Here is a 21,223-nt window from a genome sequence, read left to right as displayed (position 1 = left end):
CTCTTTGACGAATTGTCAGTTGTTATTTGAAAACTTGATGTAATCAAGCTTTTCTCGTTCCATAATTGTTATGAATTCTCCTTTGTCAGATTTGCACATTTTGGAATTTTAGACACTATGAAAACCTTCTCAATGATGTTTAGATGTAAACTCAAATTAAATTTCTCATTAACATATTTAACTAATTTTTTTTGAATCAAAGTACTTGGCACATTCCCACATAAAATTAGGTTCTAGGGAAACCATTGGGAAAGTGGAGACCAAATAAATATTGCTCCTTTTTATTTGAAGCATGACTTTTTGACAAGATGTCTCAATATTTTGAAGAAATTATGACATAGCTTGACTTGAAGAGTTAGTTGCAACATGAAAATTCCAAAGAGTGAAAACATCTTCCAATCAGAATATTGAATCCATGAGGGCTTTAAGCTTTAGACAATAATGGAAAATCCATGGAGGATAGTTGTTCTAGTATGATTTAGATACTTTTTGGATACGTAGACAAGCTTTAAATGGTATGAACAACTCCCTTTTTGGGAAAAAATAATAAAAATTGGGTTTTTCTAGGTGGATTGCATATGGGAAAAATGTGGATTTTGGCTTGAATGACTAAGAATGCAAGTGGATGTAGCTTGGGATCATGTGGATAATAGGACTTTGTGTTTAAAAATGTGAGCTTTTCCTCAAAATAAAGATTTAAGAAATTATTTACATGTGGTAAAAACTCATTATTTTAAACTTATGCAAATGTGTAATTAAGTTTTAAAACTCTGATTACATATTTGTGAAAAATGGACTTGGGTGAATTTGGAGATGGAACGAATGTGAAGGCTAGAAATGAGAATGAATATTTGCATTCTTTGAGACAAACTTCATCATTGTCTACATGAACACACCAAAAACAAACAAATCAAGTATTAACAAGATAAAGAAAAGAAAAGAAAAATATACCTCTCGCTTTGACACAAAATGATGGCTTTCAAACACTTCAAGCTTGCAAGAAAATTTGACTCTGAGTTGAAGAGCTCTTTTCATTACAAAGAATGAGAGTTTTAACTTTATTTGTGTTTTTTAAAACAAAACGTTAGGGCTACAAATGAACAAATGGAAATCAAAGAGCAAAATAATGCAACAAACAAATAAGAAGAAAATGAAATGCAAACAAAATCCAAATCTTACACTTACTTAGAGAGAAAAGAGTAAAGCATAGAGCAAGAAGTTGGAATGAAACTCTCTTCTCCAAAATTGGGATTTTCCAATGTGTTTGCATATGAAATTCAACAATCCTAGAGCAAAATAATGCAACAAACAAATAAGAAGAACAAGAAATGCAAACAAAATCCAAATCTTACACTTACTTGGAGAGAAAAGAGTAAAATCCTAGAGCAAGAAGAAGTTGGAATGAAACTCTCTTCTCCAAAATTGGGATTTTCCAATGTGTTTGCATATGAAATTCAACAATCCTAGAGAAAAATAATGCAACAAGCAAATAAGAAGAACAAGCAATGAAAACAAAATGCAAATCTTACACTTACTTGGAGAGAAAAAAGTAAATCCTAGAGCAAGAAGAAGCTGGAATGAAACTTTCTTCTCCAAAATTGGGTTTTTCCAATGTGTTTGCATATGAAATTCAAAAAGCATTCAAATCCCTTTTATTTGGCCCTAAAATCACACTCTTCTAGCTCCATTACACATTGAAATTATTTGGAAATGAGTCCCTCATGTGTAGATCACACTTTTCCAAGTTTTTTACATATTTTAAAATGTTTGTAAGTAGCAGGCAAAGAGCGTATCAAACTTTTCAAGTTGGATTACACATTGCATGGAATGTCTAAGTGTATAATCATACTTTTCACATGCATTTAAACATTGCCTTTTTGCATTAAAAACATAAGTATGAAGCCAATCAAACTTTTTAGGGGTGATTGCACATTGCATTTATATGCAAATAGGCAAATCAAAAGTTTTCAAAATGAAATGCATATTTAAAATACCATGAAAAACCACTCATCCAAGTTGTTTTGGTGAAAAAACAAATTGTTTTTAATAAGACAATCATGGTTTTGAGAAAGAATACACATTGCATATTGAAGAAATGTCATATGCAATATGCAGTTGACCTCAAAAAGTGTGATTTGCCTCTTACAATGAGGCAAAATAAGCAAAATCAGACTTTTGGGATGCAACTACATATTTAACACAAGGAAAATCACACTTTTTTAGTATAGTTGCATATTTCCTCAATTATATGTGTAAATGACTTAAAATAACTTGTTTCTAATTTGTAATTGTTTAATTATTTCACTTAAGTGAATCACATTTTTCGGGGTTCATTACATATTATACATAACCTTTTCTTGTGTCGTGTAAATGAGTTGAAAACATGCATTTTGCACTTAAGTGATTTAAATTATAAGATGAAGTGCAAACTTAACGTCTAAATAGATTAAAAAGGACACTTTATAACTTAAAAGATCAAAAAGTGCAACCTGATAACTAAAAAATACATTTTAAAGTGATATTAAGTTATAAATTTCAAAAAGTATAACATCAAAATCTAAGGTTTAATATTTAAAATATGCAATTGAGGTTATAAAGTCCGATTACACATGCACTTAAGTCTTGATATATTTTGATTGACAACTCCAATTAAGTCCTAAGATAGCTCAAAACAAGGGCGTGACCAAAAGAAAGAGATTGAAGGAAAAAAAAGAGAGAGGACTTTGAAGGCCTAAAAAATCAAGTATATGTTACTAGATTCGACAATTTTAATCAAAATTTCAAAAATAAAAGCAATCTGACGAGAACCTTCAACAAAAAGACTCATAATATGAATTGGGAAGGATTAATTGACCAATTCTTGCCAACCATATAATGGTTTAGAGAAATTTGAAACTTAATTGACAAAGTTTCATAGTGTTGCCTCTATTTTGTGATGAAAAAATGAAGGACAACATGTATGTCATTTGATCTCTACCCATTCTTGACCATCATTCTTGCTATTTTCAACTATGGGTGGGCAAGAATCAAACCTTACTATGGGTGGGCAAGAATCAAACCTTTGACTGTCCTTTCAATAGGGCTCGTGACTTACTAAATAATATGTTATAGATATTTGTTACAATGTTGTTTAACTACACAATATGTTATTATTTTTTTTCTAATTGAGAGGATTTAGATACAATGTATCTTTTGCTTACTTACTAATAAAAATGTTTTATGTTTTAACATTTAAGTGTAAATGATTCAAAGTTAAACTTTTGTCATTACAATTTGTCAAAATAATTACTATATTGTCGCCACAATTATTATTCAAAAACTTTACACTTTATTTATGACATCAGCATTATAATAATTTTACTCTAATTTACAACAATTTCAAACTTCAATATAAAAATATAATGACATGAACATGACCAACTTCATCACGTTGTATAAATTTGTTTATTAGATTCAATTACTCTTAAGTTTAGTAGACACTCACATCATTAAACTAGCTTTTCTCTTTTTTAACACATTACTTTCCACATATACTTTCATTGACCAAAGAATTTTGATACATAACATCTGAAGAAAAATCTTTGTCGAACCGCTTTAGGAAAATCAACCGTCCATCAATTGGCTTTTCTATAAATAGAAATTAAAATCGATGAACAATTAACTATTTTCATAACAGACGAGGACATCTAATCCATCCACATGAACGGCAAAATCCTTCATATTGCCGTTTCATGATAATTTTGAATTTAGAGTTGTATTTGAATTCGGCGTTCAAGGTTTTCAGGGTTTCTGGGCAACAAACTTGTAGTTTTTCCGCAATTTATCTTCTTAGTTTTAATGTAAATGGCGTCGTGCTCTTCAAGAATTTACGCTTCCCCGCACGGTCTCGTGTGTGGCTTGGCTGGAGTTAAGAGGGGTTGCGCAGGAGCTCTGAGTAAGAGGCATCTTTCGGATTATGGTGGGTTATTTGAAATAAGAGTAGGATCTACTGGTTCGCTGCGGAAGCCACAGTTACGTGAGGAGAAGGAGAATAAGGGACTGTCCTGTAGAAATGTGCAAAGTAATGGCCAGGAGTTGCAGACGGAAGATAAGGGGAAGCCTAAGATTGCCATCCTTCTTGAAGTGGAAGGGTATGAGTTAAACTATTTATTTTGTTTGTTAGTTAGGAGAAAAGTGGGAAAAATAATATGCTATTAAGCATTGGAAATTTCGGCGTAGTTGATTTTCTGTATTGAAATTATTAGCGACATTAACCTTCCACAGTCCATGAATATTCTACAAATATAGTTTTAGTTAAACATATATAATTAATATTGCATATATTTCGATTGGATGGGATGCCCTTCGGAGGGAAGGAGGCATTGTTATTAAACAAATCTGTAGATTAACTGATAATTCATTTACACAAGCCTTAACTATTCTGATTTGACTGATTTAATTTCTGATTCATAAAGAAATATGCTGAATAACAGTCTTGTTGCATTCTTTTTACCTCTATAAGAAGTAGAACATCCTTGGCCAATTATACTTGAAAATTGGGCACAAGTTCTTCAATTGAAGGCTGCAAAGATCCTTCTTCACTTAATATCGGAGGCTTAAAGAGACATATGCTCCAACATTGACAATAGAGTAAATCTTCATGAATGGTGTCATGGAGGGTATTCCATTCGTACCTTTGTACCATGACTAAATAATTTATGCTCATTGCCTGCAAGGATTAGAAAGAAAGATTTAGATTTCCTTTAGTCAAACTCTTTTCTTATGATCACTTGACACATTTTCATTTCACAAATGCTTCTAGTTCTCGAGGAATAGTGTGGGGCAAGTGTGCCTTTAATCTGTTATTTGAAATGTTGATTCAAAAACATACACAGTTTAACCAGAAGCACTTGACATATACTAAAATATTCTCTTGATAATCATGTCATATAGACCCAGTATGGTCTAAAATTGCTTAGGTCCTAAACACTCTTGGCTTTTGGAATGAGATTGGAATGAGAACAAGAACAACAAAGGTGGAACTCGAAGGTTTTAAAATATTTCAACTTTAGGTTCTTTAACAACTGTTGCCACCTCTTGTTTGACAATGCTCAATTAGGAGATGTCTCCTTATAGAACCGAACACAATTTCTTGTTTTCTAGCTTATTCCCAATATTTTCCTTACAGGGGTCATGACAACAATTGGTGCAATCCTGGCACAACGGTGTAATATCCAAAGAGAATCTCAAAGATAAACCTCTACCTTTAGCACCAAATTTATATAAGTCTATAGCTGGTCATGTAGGAGAGGGTACTCCCCTTTGCTTTAAATACAAATACAAAACAATGTAGAGACACTCTACTTCCACTTCAACACCAAATTGCAACAAAGAAAACAAAACATTAATTTTTCACAAATTTTCAAAGTAACCAACTACATACACAGCATTTTAGTGGCCTCTCAGTTCTCATCACCAACTCTTTTAACTCTAAGCTTTGCACAAATTCATTTACTTTCATTGATATTTTTGCCTGCCTTAATCACATTCTGCAATCTTTGGCCAAGTCATTTTTTAGTCCAACTCTATGTCTTAAGGCTCTCTGAGACTTCGCTTTGATGCCTTCTACCTTCTCCTTGTAGCTACACACTGGAGTTCTTCCTCCAATCCTATGTAGCTCTTAGCAACTCGCACTTAATGGAGACCCACCTATACTCCGAACTCACACAATGCCCCTCCCCTGCCTTTTAATATTCATGCGGCTATGTAGTCTCAGTACTGTCTTCTTGTTTCTCAAATCAGTCTCTTAGTGTTCTAATTGCATAATTTTTCTTTAGCACCTGGGTTTAAAACCTTTCACTTTTTCCTCTCCTCTTAAATCTTTCATCGCTCCATCTGCCAATTCATTCCATCATTTGATCTTCCTTTTTGGTCTCAATATCTTTTCAGATCTTTTTTCTTTTTGTTCGATGGTAATGCAAATGAACCTTGGTAATTCTTCCTTTTCCTTTGACGTATCCTTCTTCATTCATTTCCTTCATTCACTGTCTCATGTTTAAAGATGGGCATTGGAAAGTTTTTCCCAACACCCGTCAATTGCATTTGTTGGAAAGTTTCTAAAGCTCCAATGAATTCAAATTGTACACAGCCTGCAATCATTGCTGTCCATGAAAACCATGGTCAAGTTGTTGGAAATTTGCACCATGTTCCAAAATTCCTACTTTAGCATAGGGCATGAGTATGCTAGTAAAGGTTGTGGAGATTGGCTTTACATAAGCCAATTGCATTTTATTAGAAGCCTTCTATCACCTTGCTCCCTGAGACAACATTTCTCTTAGGCATTTTTGTCAAAAGCATTTCAGCCTCATCAACAACACCATTCCATGCATAATATGTTAATTGAGGCTTCAAAACGAACTAAACAAAAATGAGAAATATTTTCTCATTCACCTGGGTGCTCCTGCACCAGCTGGCCTTACATGTACTATGAAGATTGTCAACAGAACATATGATTGTAGAGGTCAAACCGAATGGGGTCCAAATACTTGTACAAGTTCCTGCGTGTTTTCCCCTGAGCAGTCTCCTGCATGTGTTCACTTTGCTATAAGTAATAGTGGATGGATACTCTAACTTCAAACAATAAGCTCTGATTCTTTGTTTGTTCCTCCTGCTTCAACACTTACGTGATTGATTTGTCAGATGGGGCCATTGGTGAATTACCAGTGTCTGATAATGGCTCCGCCAATTAACGATAGCTATCTATCTTATGCGATTGATTTGTCAGATGGGGCCATTGGTGAATTACCAGTGTCTGATAATGGCTTCGCCAATTCACGATAGCTATCTATCTTTACTTCGGTGAATCCCAGATGCTCTACTTGACAACGATAGAGTGTAGCTCAACGGACAGACATATGTGTTGTGTATACTCCCAAGATTATGCTGCTATGTTTGACTAGATGGGGATTGCATAATAACATATAATTGAGTGACCTGATATTCGGTTCCACAAAGGATTGCACAGAAATATCTGATTTGATGAAGATAATTCCACCAAATATTTTGATTGCTTGCGATTATTCTTGGAGATCACTTCAAGCTCTTGACAGGTCATATTGTTTCACATGAACATGTAATGTTCTCGTTATAAAATAAATCATTTATCAAACTATTGTTAATGGGCCGATTGATTTAATATATCTTGGACCCATTTTTATTTTGTTTCCGTAGGTAGTTTGGCTGTCGGCTATCTTTGTACACCCTTAGAAGGTTTTCCCGACAGGTATTTAAGCATGGCTTGTAGGTGTAGTAGGCATGCTTTTTGGGATTATTTCTTTGTATTGTGAATTCCAGTTGGAACTCTCTGTTGTTCGCCATTTCGGAAGTGAAAGATCTTCCCTATTCGGCTCGTGTGGTTTCGGTGGGATTTAACCCTCACCCTATTTCGTCGCCTGTAACACTTCGCTCGATATGGCAAATCGGAGCACCATCTTTTGGCATATATTATTCGTATTCAAGTTTCTATTATTGTGTCTGATCTACTTGTGTTTTTTTTTTTATGAACGAATTTGCATTCATTGTTGTGGCTCAAACACCAAACTGTGTGGCATTTGGTCATTCTTGTACAACTCCTTGATTTGCCTGTATGACCTTCATTCTTCCTCATATCTTTTACCATACCCTCGTACCTCCCTTGCATTCTCCATCCACTCACCATACGACCTATCTATCCTTAACACTATACGCCACCCTTCCATTGACCATCGTACGACCTTCATAAAACTCCATATGACATCCCTTCCACTGCTTCCATCGTACGGCTTCAACAACACCTCTACCCACTGTACACTTGGATACTGTACGACCATCATTCTCCCTCCCAGACACCATACGGCCAGTTTAATTGCAGCATACGACCAATACCTTTGCAACATACGGCCAATACCTTTACAGTGTACGACCATAACAAATAGCTTATCCTCCACGTATCACATCTTCCAGGTACTTGCCATTCAACGAAATTTGGATACAGTGATGTTCGTCTTTTTCGAGATTGGAACATTATAGTGGTACTAGAGCTTCGATCCTGCCAGCCTATGGACAGTGACTGAGAGTTTATAGCCGGAAGAGAAGGACACATTCCATTGAAAGAATGGCTGTTGAACCGGAACCAACAGCTGCCGAACTCATGGCACTATTGAGAGAGAACTTGCCAGGAATTAGGCACAAATCACTAATACTCAGCGACTCATGGAAGAGACTTTCAAGGAATTGACAGACAATAAAATATCCAGAGAACAAAATGGTTACAACGCGGACTCTGTGTCGGGTAAATCAAACCCTCATCCAGCACGCTCTCGACCTTCCATGCGGCCTTTTCCCCCACGGACAGAGGCACCACACAGAGGGAAACAACCAATCTTTGAAGAGATGCAAGGACAATTGAGAGAAGACTAGAAGAATGCAAATTTTGAGCAAGACATATCCCACAAAGATTACGTGGATCTGAGAATGAGATGTTTGGGAGGCGGAAACCGAGGATACTTAATGATGATTTCAGAAGAAAGTTGAGTAAAGTAAATCTGTCTCTGTGTGACGGATCCAGATCCATATTTGCTCAAGTATGGGTAATGAAGGTCGATACTTACTTCCAACTTAATCCTATGCCAAAAGAAGAAGCAATTAAATTTTGTGGCGTTGCACTTGGAGGGAGTTGCGCATGAATGGTGGTATCACAACACCATCACATTGGGGCATGATCAAATAAATACTTATGTGGAATTCAGTGAGAGATTGATAGATTGATTTGATGGTAAAGATCCATAACTCAATTTCAAAGATTTGGCATAGCTGAGACAAATTGGATCGGTCGATCGGTACGTTGCGGAATTTCAGAAACTCTTTGTTTTGGTCACGAACATTTTTAAAAGATGGGTAGTGCTCTTCATGGACGGACTGACAAAACCATTGAAAGGTTGGGTAAAAGGGTTCAATCCTACCACCTAGTCGGAGGCTGTTAAGAAGGGATGAAGTATGGCATCATCATCAACATCATCCTCGTGAAGTTACTCACATTCCAAACCGTCGGTGTTTTTGAGGGACAGAGATAATAAACCTCCGCCCAAGAAGCCGTCGTTGGACGAAGCTACCAGACAAGTTCTTCGAAGGAAGAAACTATGTTTCAATTGCAAGGGATCTTGAGAACCGGGCCATTGATGCCTCAGAAAAGGGAAGATCCATTACATTGAGGTCGTGTTTGATGATGAGGACTAATAGGAAGAAATACTCGCCGAAGACAACCAACATCATGACGACACCAACATGTTTAGTTTGAATCGTATGGAAAGAATTGCAACGTTGGTATGACGCGAAGGAACTATTGCTCTATCCAGTAGCCCGAGGTGCATAGTGTTTTGTGTACGAGGAACCCTTCAAGAACAAAGGGTTATGGTGATGCTCGATAGCGGAGCTATGCTAAACTTCATAAACTCCTCTCTGGTGAAACAAAGAGGTCTACCTACGGAGACGCACACAGGATTTCAGGTCAAGGTTGCCAGAGGGACCCTCCTGCCCTGCATGCACCTTGTTCCGCAGCTAAGTATCACAATGGCGAATCACATGGTGACCAAGGATTTCTTCATAGTGGATCTTGATGATATGGAGGTTATTCTAGGCATATAGTGGATGGAGACACTTGATGAATACACTCAGAGTTTCAAACGGATGGACTTCACTTTTGTTGTCGATGGAAAGAAGGTTGTTCTCCGCAGAATAGCAAATGAAGGTCCGAAGGAAGTTTTTGCACATAAGATGGAGGTAATTTTTGGCGTGATGACATTGCAAGGGCTGTACATTGTTTTATCTTGGTGGAACCTATACAAGGGCAACAAACACCTCCTCAGGATGATGATCTCTAGAATATTCTAAGTAAACATGATAAAGTTTTCATTGACATTCCTCTTGGCATACCACCTCATCGAGGGTTTGAACATACTATCGAGTTGGAAGCTCGGGCCAAGCCTTTCATAACCACACCCTACAATCATCCCAAGAAATTCAAAGATGAGATCGAAAAGACTATTTAGGAACTGTTGGAGAAAGGATGGATCTGTCCTAGTTCTAGACCCTTCGAGTCATTAGTAGTTTTGGTCAAAAAGAAGGACGGGACGATGCGCATGTGTGTGAACTACCGTGCATTGAACAAAAACAATAAAGAATAGATATCCCATTCCAAGGATAGATGAGTTGCTGGATGAATTGCATGGCACAGTCTATTTTTCAAAAATAGATCTTCGCTCTGGATACCATCAGATCCGCATGAGGGAGGAAGACGTAGAAAAGACGGCCTTCCGTTGTTACTACGGGCATTATGCATTTTTGGTCACGCCATTCAAATTGACAAATGCACCTGCTACATTCCAATCATGCATGAATTGCATCTTCAACAAACAATTGCGTAAGTACTTATTGGTATTTTTTGATCTCTTATTTATAGGAAGACATGGAAGGAGCAACTGAAGCATCTAGATGAAGTCCTAGGGATGATGGAGTAGTCTTTGTTCGCCAAACAATCCAAATGTGAATTTGGTATGATAGAAATATTGTACCTAGGGCATGTTGTCAGTAAATATGGAGTTCAAGTTCATCAGGAGAAGATTCAGGCTATCCTTGATTGGCCTCCCCCAAAATCACTCACGAATTTGCGAGGGTTTTTCGGGTTGTGCAGTTATTATCGGAGGTTCGTCAAAGGATTCTCTCAGTTCAGCGCACCCTTAAGAGATTTGACAAAGAAGGGGTCTTTCCAGTGGAACGAAAAGGCACAACTCACTTTTGATAAACTGAAAGAGGCAATGAGCACTTGTCCCGGCATTACTTGATTTCACTCGACTGTTCATTCTGGAGTGCGATGCAGCCGGAGAAGACATTGGCGTGGTATTGATGCAAGATAGAAACCCCATAGCTTATGAGAGTAGGAAGCTTACACAAACAGAACGCTTGTATTCCATCTACGATAAAGAAATGTTGGCTATTGTACATGCACTAACCAAGTTGCAGTAATATTTGGTGGGCACTAAGTTTATTGTCCGTACGGATCACAACAGTGTAAGATACGTTCTGGAGCAACGGAACTTGAACAAGAGGCAACAAAAACAGGTAAGCAAGGTTCAGGCTTTTGATTTGCATTGAATATGTGAAAGGAAAGAACAATGTGGTTACAGATGCCTTGTCCAGGAAACCCGCCATCTACTCACTAAACTAGATTTCAGCTGATTGGAAGGCACATTTGTTGGTAGAATATTCCAAAAACACATTTTCTCGTGAGCTAATGGATGGCAACACCTAGGATGATTGGTACAAAGTGGTGGATGACATTATCTACTATAAAAATTGGATATTTTTAGTGCCAGAATACAAATTGAAGTAGAAAATCTTGAAGGAAGTACACGACTCACCCTTGGCAGGAGACTCGGGTTTCCTCAAAACTTACAGAAGTCTCTGGGAGAGGTTTTCATGGAAAGGACTTAAAGGGGACATGTTGCAGTATGTAAAAGAGTGTGTGGTCTGCCAGCATAACAAATCCGAATACACTCTACCTACCGGGTTACTACAACCTCTGCCAATTCCAGAACATAAGTGGGAAAGTATCTCGATAGATTTCATAACGGGGCTTCCCAAGGTAAATGGGAAGGATTGTATTTTCGTGGTGGTTGACAAATTGACAAAGTATGCACATTTCTTCGTCATCCCCTCAGATTTTCAGACCGCACACGTTGCCGATCTGTCTTTTTAGAGAAGTCTTTCGTCTGCACAGGTTACTCCAAAACATTGTTAGTGATTGGGATGGGCGATTCATTAGTATCTGCTGGACAAAACTGTTTCGATTGGTAGGGATAGAATTGTCACCAAGTACTAGTTACCACCCTCAGACAAACGGACAAACGAAGATTGTGAACAAGTGGCTCGAAGGTTACCTTCAAAACTATGTTTTGGCACAATAACAGGCTTGGGTGAAGTGGATACATCTAGGAGAATATTGTTACAATACCAAGTATCACATGTCCATCAGGATGACACCATTCAAAGCTTAGTAAGGGTACGAACATCTCTCCTTTATCGACATAGTACTGGGAGACGATTGTGCACCAAGGGCAAGGGACTGGCTTCAGGAGGGACAGGACATCCTACAAGACTTGAAGGGAAACTTACAACAGGCACAAAATCAACAAAAGATGTATGCTGACAGACACTGAATGGAGAGGAGTTTCGAAGTAGGGGGCTTGGTTTATCTTAGGCTCCAACCATATTGACACTCCTCATTGAAGGAAAAGGGAAAAGAAAAATTGAAGCTACGATTTTATGGCCCCTATCGCGTAGTCTATCGCATTGTTGAAGTTGCTTATGAGCTAGAACTTCTGGAAGGAAGTCGTATCCATAACGTCTTTCATGTTTCATGCCTGAAGAAGGTCATAGGGCAGAACATCATGGTAACCACAAACTTTCTGCCACTCAATGAAGAAGGAAAGCTCATATTGGACCTAGTTGAGATCATCGAAGTACGCAAGAAGACTCTGCGGAACCGCACGGTGAAGGAATACTTGGTGCATTGGAAACACTTGCCATTGGATGACATGACGTGGGAGGGCAAGCACATTCTCCAACACCTAGCATTGCATTTGCTTGAGGACGAGCAAAATTTGGGACGGGAGGACCGTAATGTTCCCGTTATAAATAAATCATTTATCAAACTATTGTTGATGTGCCGATTGATTTAATATATGTCAGACCCATTTTTATTTTGTTTCCATAGGTAGTTTGGCTGTCGGCTATCTTTGTACACCCTTGGAAGGTTTTCCTGACAGGTATTTAAGCACAACTTGTAGGTAGTAGTAGGCATGCTTTTTGGAATTATTTCTTTTTACTGCGAATTCCAATTGGGATTCTTTGTTGTTCGCCATTTCGGAAGTGAAAGATCTTTCCTATTTGGCTCGTGCGGTTTCGGTGGGATTCAACCCTCACCCTATTCATCGCTTGTAACACTTCGCTTGATCTGGCAAATCAGAGGTTTGATCTACTTGTGTTTTTTTTTATGAACAAATTTGCATTCATTATTGTGGCTCAAACACCTAATTGTGTGGCATCCAAACATTCTTGTACGACTCCTTGATTTGCTCGTACGATCATTCTTCCTCATATCTTCCACCATACCCCCATACCTCCCTTGCATTCTCCATCCACTCACAGTATGGCCTAACTGTCCTTTACATCGTACGCCACCCTTCCATTGACCACTGTATGGCCTTCATAAAACTCCGTATGACATCCCTTCCCCTGCTTCCACCGTACGGCTTCAGCAACACCTCTACCCACCGTACACTTGGATATTCTATGACCAGTTTAATTGCAGCATGCGGCCAATACCTTTGCAGCGTACGGCCAATACCTTTGCAGCTTATGTCCAATACCTTTGTAGTGTACAACCATAACAGATGTCTTATCCTCTCCGTATCAGATCTTCCAGTTACTTGCCATTTAACGGAATTTGGATATAGTGAAGTTCGTCTTCTCCGATATTGGAACATTACAGGAACCTAATAAAACTCTCTAACAATGATGATTCAAATATTCTCACGACAACATATTTGCTTATTGAATTCCTTAATCTGTGTTTGGCAGAGACAAAATGCGATGCAATTTGAATCAATCTGACAAGGCTTGCAATACATGACACATACCTACAGCAATATGTGTATCAACTTTTATAAGTGGGCGACTCAATCTGAGTGCTCAATTTGAATTTGATATGAGTAAAATCTCGCTGCCCCCTATAGTTTCTACTCATGTCCCTCTTATCATCCAATGAATGGATATGTTTATAAAAGTCATGTCTCTTCATATGACTTGGGCCCTCTTCACTAGTTGCATCACTTCCATTTAGTGATTAAGTAATCTATTTAAATAACTTATGTAGTTGTTTATTATTCCTCGAGCGACTAGATTACCATCTTCTATGTTTGATGGATAGCCTATAATAAATTATTACTCAGGCTATTGTATTAGTAATAATGACTTAATTAACTAGCGAATATATATATATATATATATATATATATATATATATATATATATATATATATTTGATTGATATGATATACATTACTATTCAATATTTATCTAATTATTATTTATTATTTACTATTTATATAATTATTATTTATTATTTATTTGATATTTGATATTTTAATACTATATTTATATTATAATTATATTGTACCATTGTTTAGTTATCTATTTTATTGTTATTATTATTTATTTGTTAAATTCCCTTTCAGATAGGGAGCATCCCAGAAAAAGTGATGAAAGTACCAAGAACAAAGCAAAGAAGTCTTTAAAGCTTAACACACATCTTTGTGCATATGCAAGATAATCCATTTTTATCTCTTTCTTTACACCATTTTTTTGCTAGTGATCAGCCGAAGACTCAGTTGTTGTCACTGATGGCAACTAAGGTAGTAGAAATGATTGCCTGAAATATATCAATTAAGATAGTTGTTGTCACTGATGGCAACTAAGATTCAGTTTTGGATATGTTTTGGTTATAAAATATATCTAAGTATTATGCAGGAAACAGTGAACAGTCCAAATATTTTTGACAACGAGCTTAACAGAATAATTAGTAATGGCCATAATTTTGGATTTGGTAATATAAGGTCAGTTTATGGTCCAGATATGTTCCCTTATGATCAGATAGTGTTTAGCACAGGTTTTGAATGGATAAATTTTCACTGGCTGAGATCACATTATTCAGATGAAGTTTTGGTAATCAGGCAAAATTGGTCTAAGGAATTGAATTGTTTTACCAACTCAATTACTTGGCATTGATGGGACGACATCCTAGATGTTAACCCTTAGATAACATATTTCAAAAAATAGTTTTGGTTATTGCCACATGTTTTGTAAAGAGAGTTTTTGCAAGCCAATTGAAAAATTAATTGGGAGAGGTATAAGGCAAAGATAGCTTTTGGATGCAAACATGAGAGATGATATGCGAAGTTGGTATGTGATTGTATTGATGATGCAATTGTTAAAGCTGTAGCTTCAGTCGGATTGATTCGATCTGATATACATTATTGTTATTGGTAATCATCATTTCCTATATATACTTATCCATGTTAATAATATATATTATTTTATATAATACATATATATTATTGTATATTTTATCTATTGTTATACGTATTATATTATTTATATGGTTATTTATATTACTAATATATTAATATGTTATCTAGTGATGATTACCCGTAGAGACATGTCTTCATGAGACATGTCTCATCCTCTCTTATTAACAAGCCTTCATTTGCATTTGGAACACAATGAATACAATGGTATTGTTAGTACATTTGCAGTGATCCTAGAAATTAACAACAATGTTGCTTTATTGATGGTTAGACGCAAGCTTTGATGTTTGATCAGATTAGAAGGGAGATATATTATGGATTAGTCAGGCATTATGATGCCAGAACAATCATTTTGGTGTTGTATTTATTATCTTTTGTGTATTGGACAATGAGTACACATCGAGCAATGAGATCCTATAATAATACAACTCCTAACAGGTTTAAGGCCTCTAACAAGGTTTAATGTACTAAATGTTTGTAATGACTCCTAATAGTGTCGAAACTGCCTATGATTTCTGTGTTTTTCAAATGAAGTGTAATGTCCCATTTCAAAAATAGGATTTAATATTAACAATAACTAAACTAATAAATAAATTGTAAAAATGATATAACATAATCTATTATTAATATAATAATAATAAAATTACAAATATAAATATAAAATATGTAAATAGATAATGAATAATAATAAGAACTAATTCTAGATTATTAAATTAATAATCGAATATAGAGTCTCTTAAATATTATATGTATTTAATAAATAATTAAAATATAAATACTATATAAATTTGATCATATATTAATCATTTATTATAATTAAAATATGAGCACAATATAAATATATGAATCATAGTTCCGAGAATCGCATTAAAATCGCCAAAATTGCTGATTTGACGATAAGATTCATGCTTTTTGATTTTTTTGGAATTGGAAATCGTGATCGGCGATTTTTTCTTGTGAATCGCTTGAATTGCCAATATCGGCGATTCATGGGAAAAATCGCCAAAATTGCCCATAGTTATCGGCGTGAATCGACCGGTAACAACAAGATGTTATGTTGGAAATACTTTTTTTTTAACTTTCTTTTTTACCTTTCTTCTTTGTTATAACCCTAAAGGGCCTTCTAATTGTTAAGCATGAGTGGAAGAGAGGAAAAGTGAGAGAGAAGAAGAGAAAAGAAAAACCATAGGTTTCCAACTGGCAAGAAGGAAGAGCACCAAAAAGATCAGTAGTCTATTTGGGGAGGCCGTAAATTGCATTGGGAGCATTAAAGAGTCAATATCAACACTCCTCAACTCATTTGCAAGAGGTAAGTGCTGATTTTTTTTTTGCATGTTAGTGTATTATGCATTTTTTGTTAAATTTTTATAGTTTTCGAGATTTTTAGTTTAAATCTCGAATGTTCTTTATTTTTACTAAATTGCAAACTAGGGTTTGTTGTTTTGTAGCTTTTATTAGCTTCAAACTTTGATATTTTACATGAATTTTTTTATTGCAGCAGCCCTTTGCTTTCATTTTTCACAATGGGTTAAAAAGATGAATGTTGGAAATATAACGAAGAGTTTCCTGGAAGAACCAATTATCAAACAAAATGTATGTTTTGTAAAGAAAAAATAACTTCTGGAGGTATTTATAGATTGAAATACCACATTGCTGCTATACCTGGACATGATGTTACAATTTGCACTCAACAAATTGTTGAGGCAAAACACACTTGTTTCGTGGCATTAGAAAGAATTGAACAAGACAAAGTGAATAGGAAAATTCAACTTGAAGGGTTAAGGGGTATTGGCTCCCATGTTCCCGCATCCGCAGCCACATCTACATTTGCATCTGCATTAGCTTCTGCATCCATAGGTTGTGTTGGAGAGGGTTCTTCTAGGCCTCCTTTTCATCCTAGTTCTATTGCTCATGCGAGTGGTAGTGCTAGTGCTAGTCGGTCTTATACCGAGACAGAGTCCCACACCAACCTATTGCGGCCTAGAGTGCGGAAAAAGAGAATGGATAGTTACTTTGTGCCCCACACTACTCTTGGTTCCCAACCCACGCTTGAGGGCATGGGTTTGAACAAGGAGATTCATGATGCTGCCAGAAAGGAGATATGCAAACTTTGGTACTTTTGCAACATTCCATTTGTTGTAGCCAGGTAATTGATTTTTTTTTCCTTTGTTTTCTTTAAAGTTAAAATTAAAGGTAAAAGTAAAACTTTAATTATATCTACTTGTTTTATGATATGAGTCTTTGACATCTAAATTTTTATTTGTGATAGGGCTCCTTATTGGCAGGGCATGATAGATGCAGTTGCTATTTGTGGTCCAGGGTTTAAAGCCCCAATTAAGGCTGAGTTGAGCGGATACCTCTTGGATGAGATGGTAGAGGACATGAGGGTTGAGCTCGAGGATAACCAAAAGGAGTGGATTGCAAAGGGTTGCACCATCATGATTGATGGTTGGACAGATAGGAGGAATAGAACACTCCTCAATTTTCTTGTATCCTGTGGAGGTGATTGATCATTCTACTTTCTTACATACATAATTGTAAATTTTGATTTATTGAATGCTAATTTGTTGATGATCCATTTAACATTATAATTCGTTGTTTTGTTACTTGTAGGATAGACCATCTTCATGAATCAAATCCATTGATGCTTCCGCACATGTAAAAAATGCCACATACTTATGTGAGGCTATTGAGGAAGTCATAGCAGAGGTGGGGGAACAAAATTTGATCCAGGTGGTGACAGATAATGCAACAAGTTATGTTGCTGCAGGTAAAATTTTAACTTTTCAAGTTTTGAAAATAAATTTATTTGAATTTTGAACTTTTTCTAATTCTAGGTTTCCTAAGTTCTAACATGTTTGAAATTTGAATTTCTAATTAACTTAAAATTGTTGTAGGTAAACTTTTGATGGAGAGGCACCCCACCATATTTTGGTCCCCTTGTGCGGCACACTGCATCGACCTCATGTGGTAGGAAATTGGCAAACTTGAGTTTGTCAAGTCATGTGTGGAAAGGGCAAAAAACATATGCAAGTTCATTTATAATCATTCATTTGTCCTTAGCACAATGCGGAAGTACACAGGAGGCAAGGAGTTAGCTCACCTAGGTATCACAAGGTTTGTCTTGAATTTCATCACCTTGCAGTCCTTGTTGACATCAAGGGATGATTTGAGGAGCATGTTTGTTGGGCGGGACTGGATTTCATCTTCCTATGCTACGACCACTACAGGGATAGATGTGGTGGATTGCATATTTGATGAGGATGGTTTTTGGAAACCTGCTAGAGAAATCCTTAAGGTAAATTTATTGCAATTTAACATTTAGTATTTTACTTTTACCTTAAGTTATATTATTTTATATTTAAGTTTTGACTCAAATTTTTATTTTACTTTATATGTAGGTCACTGAGCCCCTTATAGCTTTGCTACGAATTGCTGATGGGGAGAAGCCCTCTATGGGCTACATATATGAGGGCATGGATAGGGCCAAGGAGGCCATCAGAGCCCAATATGCAGGAGTGCAGGAGAGGTATGCCCCTATTTACGACATCATTGATACGAGATGGCAGAATTAGCTCCATCGACCCATCCATGCAGCAGCTTACTATTTGAATTCGGCATTTCGTTTCTGTCCTCAGTTCAAAGCGGATGTGGAGGTTCTCACTAGCTTATACATAGTGATCCAGAGGTTGAGTAGCGATGAAGATAGTGCTGCTACAATTGTTGAGCTAGACAAGTTCAACAATAAAGAGGGGCCACTTTTCTCTGGCAGGATGGCCATAAATGCTCAGACAACACTATAGCCAAGTAAAAATTAAATAATATATTCAATGTTAATGAATCTAGATTCTAAACTTAAAGTTGATTATATAATGCATTAATTTTAGAGTTGTAATTTGTAAATGAGACTAATTGTTTTTGTTTTTCCTTATTTCAGATAGAGGGTGGCAAATGTTTGGGGCCACAATCCTAAAACTTCAAAAAATTGCCATCCGTATTCTGAGTCAGCCAAGTAGCGCTTCTGGATGTGAGTGCAGTTGGTCCATGTTCAAGCGCATCCACTTGAAGAGGAGAAATAGGTTGACAGTGCAGAGGTTGAATGATCTTGTCTTCGTTCATTACAACCTTCGTCTTAGGATCAGACAGATTTTGGGCACTGACTCCTCTTCGATCATTCTGGAGGAGATTGATCCAGAATCAGAGTGGATCATAGAGGTTGTGGAACCATTCTTCACTGAGGAAGACTGCACGTGGGTTGACCAGGTGGATGTAGAGGCTGAGGCTGTGGCCATAGCAGATGAGGCAGCTAGAGCATGTTCAGGCATTGGTAGACGCACACGCGCACGCACAGACGCAGGCCCTAGTGACGTTGTTCATGAGCCCATTGCCCATGCGGGGGATATGGCTCGGCAGTCCTCTAAGACCTACCTTAGACGCCTTTCTAGTAGGCAGACTGGATACTTAGAGGCTGAGGCTGAGGCTGCAGCAGAGTTAGAGGATGATGATGAGGATGATGAGGCTTGAGCTGGAGCCTTGTTTTTATATTTTTTTTACAGATATTGATAGTGATACAAAATCACTGATAGATATATGTTTCAAACTTTCATGGATCTTCATCTTAGATTCTTACATACATTTATGATTTGATGTCTCATGGATCTTCATCTTAAATACATTCTATGATTTGAATCATTATAATCATTTGATTTTTATTTACTTCAGGTAGTCTACAATTTACATTTTAGTATATAACATAGTTACATATGTGATGGATTTTATGTTCCATGTTTATGTATGTTAAGTTTTAACTTCTATTTGATGATGTTATAGTGTGTTTAAGTTATATTCAATAAAGGGTGCATGAAATAAGTCTTAAATTGTTAAAATCTCTACATTTAAAGGATTTTTTCAAATTTTTCGATTCATTGCCGATTCACGATTTGATTCAGCCGCGCCGATTCCGATTCTCGCAACTTTGAAATGAATATTTAAAATATAAATAACAAACAAATATAAAACAAAGATTTATATGATTTATTAAAAGGAACAATAAACCAATAAAACTTGAGTTATTCAAAGTCATGACCAATGGTAACAATCCTTTCCTCCAAGGCATATATAGTTTGTATTGAAAGGGTCAAAAGAGGGGGGGAATCAGCATTAGTAGTTACAGTCAGCACAAAGGGATCAAAGTCATCTGTTCGAGAGGACATACAATTGGCACCCAAAAGGGTAAGTGAAGCGATTGGGAAAGCGAGAGGTAAGTAGCCTAGAAGCAATCACGCCAAACAATCACTGTGAAAGGAGTTACAGAAAGAACAACAAGTTTGCCGTGGAATGCAAAGTAGGAATTTATAAAGGAAAGAAAGATAGGATAGCAGACAAGAAGCGCAAGTCAGAGGGAGTAAGGGTGCGGGTTACATACATTAGAAACATACAGACATCAAACAAACACCAATGGCTAGGACCAACGATCAAAGTCAAGTGTTTGTAGGAACAGAGACATCAACGAATACAATACTAGAAATCAAGCCAGCAATCAAACAAGAATCGACACTATTGCACAGATAAAGATCAAGGGCTTGGTTTAATATATCAAAGTCATCGAACAACAAAGGAGTCCAACCAACGATTTAAACATTCTAGTAAGTTTCAATCTTAGACTTGGACAAATACTCCATCAATCGTAGATATAATTCCTAGTCAACATTCCTTGCTCCTCGAGCATAGAGAAAGTGAGAAAAGAAGGGGAGAAACTAGCGTACCATTAGAAGTCTAACAAGGGCTTACTTCTTGTATGTTTCATTGATGTAAAGTCTGTTAGAGGTAGATTAAGATCTAGTTATTAAAGGAAAGAATAAAGAACAATCAGCGTGGCTTCAACTCATTAAATAAATAGTAATTTCGACTCCTATACATTAGAGATAGGAAATTTATATATTCTACAAAAGAGGGAATATTGAATCTGAGCGGAGTAAGGAAACAAGAACAATCATAGACTATGCATAAGAATAGTATTTACTTTCCATGAAATATCGACACATCAACATATACAGGCAAAAGAT

The 21,223-nt window shown here is 36.5% G+C and overlaps 4 protein-coding genes across 9 annotated transcripts in view; all 4 read left to right on the top strand.

Annotated features, from left to right (window-relative positions):
* The first annotated feature begins 3,659 nt into the window (after positions 1-3,659).
* The window catches only part of LOC149529110 (CBBY-like protein), a 266,235-nt gene continuing 248,671 nt past the window's right edge, over positions 3,660-21,223 (top strand). For all 4 annotated transcript variants that reach the window (XM_089808815.1, XM_089808814.1, XM_089808813.1 and 1 more), the window contains exon 1: positions 3,660-4,130. In XM_089808815.1, the coding sequence (XP_089664941.1) occupies positions 3,844-4,130 (287 nt within the window). In that variant the 5' untranslated portion in view covers positions 3,660-3,843. The remainder of the gene's footprint in view (positions 4,131-21,223) is intronic.
* LOC149529113 (uncharacterized) lies at positions 16,683-18,176 on the top strand. Of its 2 annotated transcripts, XR_016358478.1 has the most exons (4): positions 16,683-17,304; positions 17,428-17,660; positions 17,777-17,928; positions 18,056-18,176. XR_016358478.1 is itself a non-coding variant. In XM_089808816.1 (3 exons), exons 1-3 carry the CDS (start codon positions 16,754-16,756, stop codon positions 17,774-17,776), a joined length of 789 nt encoding a protein of 262 aa, XP_089664942.1. In that variant the 5' UTR covers positions 16,683-16,753; the 3' UTR covers positions 17,777-17,928. The 2 variants fall into 2 exon arrangements, 1 of the variants encoding a protein (XP_089664942.1); XM_089808816.1 differs by lacking the exon at positions 18,056-18,176 and having other exon boundaries at positions 17,772-17,928.
* Positions 18,121-18,965, top strand: LOC149529112 (uncharacterized). Of its 2 annotated transcripts, XM_089808819.1 has the most exons (3): positions 18,121-18,456; positions 18,560-18,687; positions 18,797-18,965. In XM_089808819.1, exons 1-3 carry the CDS (start codon positions 18,226-18,228, stop codon positions 18,834-18,836), a joined length of 399 nt encoding a protein of 132 aa, XP_089664945.1. In that variant the 5' UTR covers positions 18,121-18,225; the 3' UTR covers positions 18,837-18,965. The 2 variants fall into 2 exon arrangements, with proteins under 2 accessions (XP_089664945.1, XP_089664944.1); XM_089808818.1 differs by having other exon boundaries at positions 18,560-18,825.
* On the top strand, positions 18,842-19,874 carry LOC149529111 (uncharacterized). The gene is made up of 2 exons (XM_089808817.1): positions 18,842-18,965; positions 19,096-19,874. Exon 2 carries the CDS (start codon positions 19,110-19,112, stop codon positions 19,680-19,682), a length of 573 nt encoding a protein of 190 aa, XP_089664943.1. The 5' UTR covers positions 18,842-18,965; positions 19,096-19,109; the 3' UTR covers positions 19,683-19,874.

Source organism: Cupressus sempervirens, chromosome 11, assembly GCF_028749045.1.
Source record: "Cupressus sempervirens isolate cs-2001-9-10 chromosome 11, ASM2874904v1, whole genome shotgun sequence".
Taxonomy (NCBI): domain Eukaryota; kingdom Viridiplantae; phylum Streptophyta; class Pinopsida; order Cupressales; family Cupressaceae; genus Cupressus; species Cupressus sempervirens.
Note: the sequence above shows the minus strand (reverse complement) of the source record. Positions and strands in the feature narration are given on the sequence as shown.

Excerpts from the sequence above, each read along its gene's own strand:
- LOC149529113 (XM_089808816.1), top strand. The coding sequence starts at position 16,754 with ATGTTTTGTAAAGAAAAAATAACTTCTGGAGGTATTTATAGATTGAAA. Across the intron at positions 17,305-17,427 it reads ATTCCATTTGTTGTAGCCAG|GGCTCCTTATTGGCAGGGCA; the intron begins GTAATTGATTTT and ends TATTTGTGATAG.
- LOC149529111 (XM_089808817.1), top strand. The coding sequence starts at position 19,110 with ATGTTTGGGGCCACAATCCTAAAACTTCAAAAAATTGCCATCCGTATT.
- LOC149529112 (XM_089808818.1), top strand. The coding sequence starts at position 18,226 with ATGCGGAAGTACACAGGAGGCAAGGAGTTAGCTCACCTAGGTATCACA. Across the intron at positions 18,457-18,559 it reads CTGCTAGAGAAATCCTTAAG|GTCACTGAGCCCCTTATAGC; the intron begins GTAAATTTATTG and ends CTTTATATGTAG.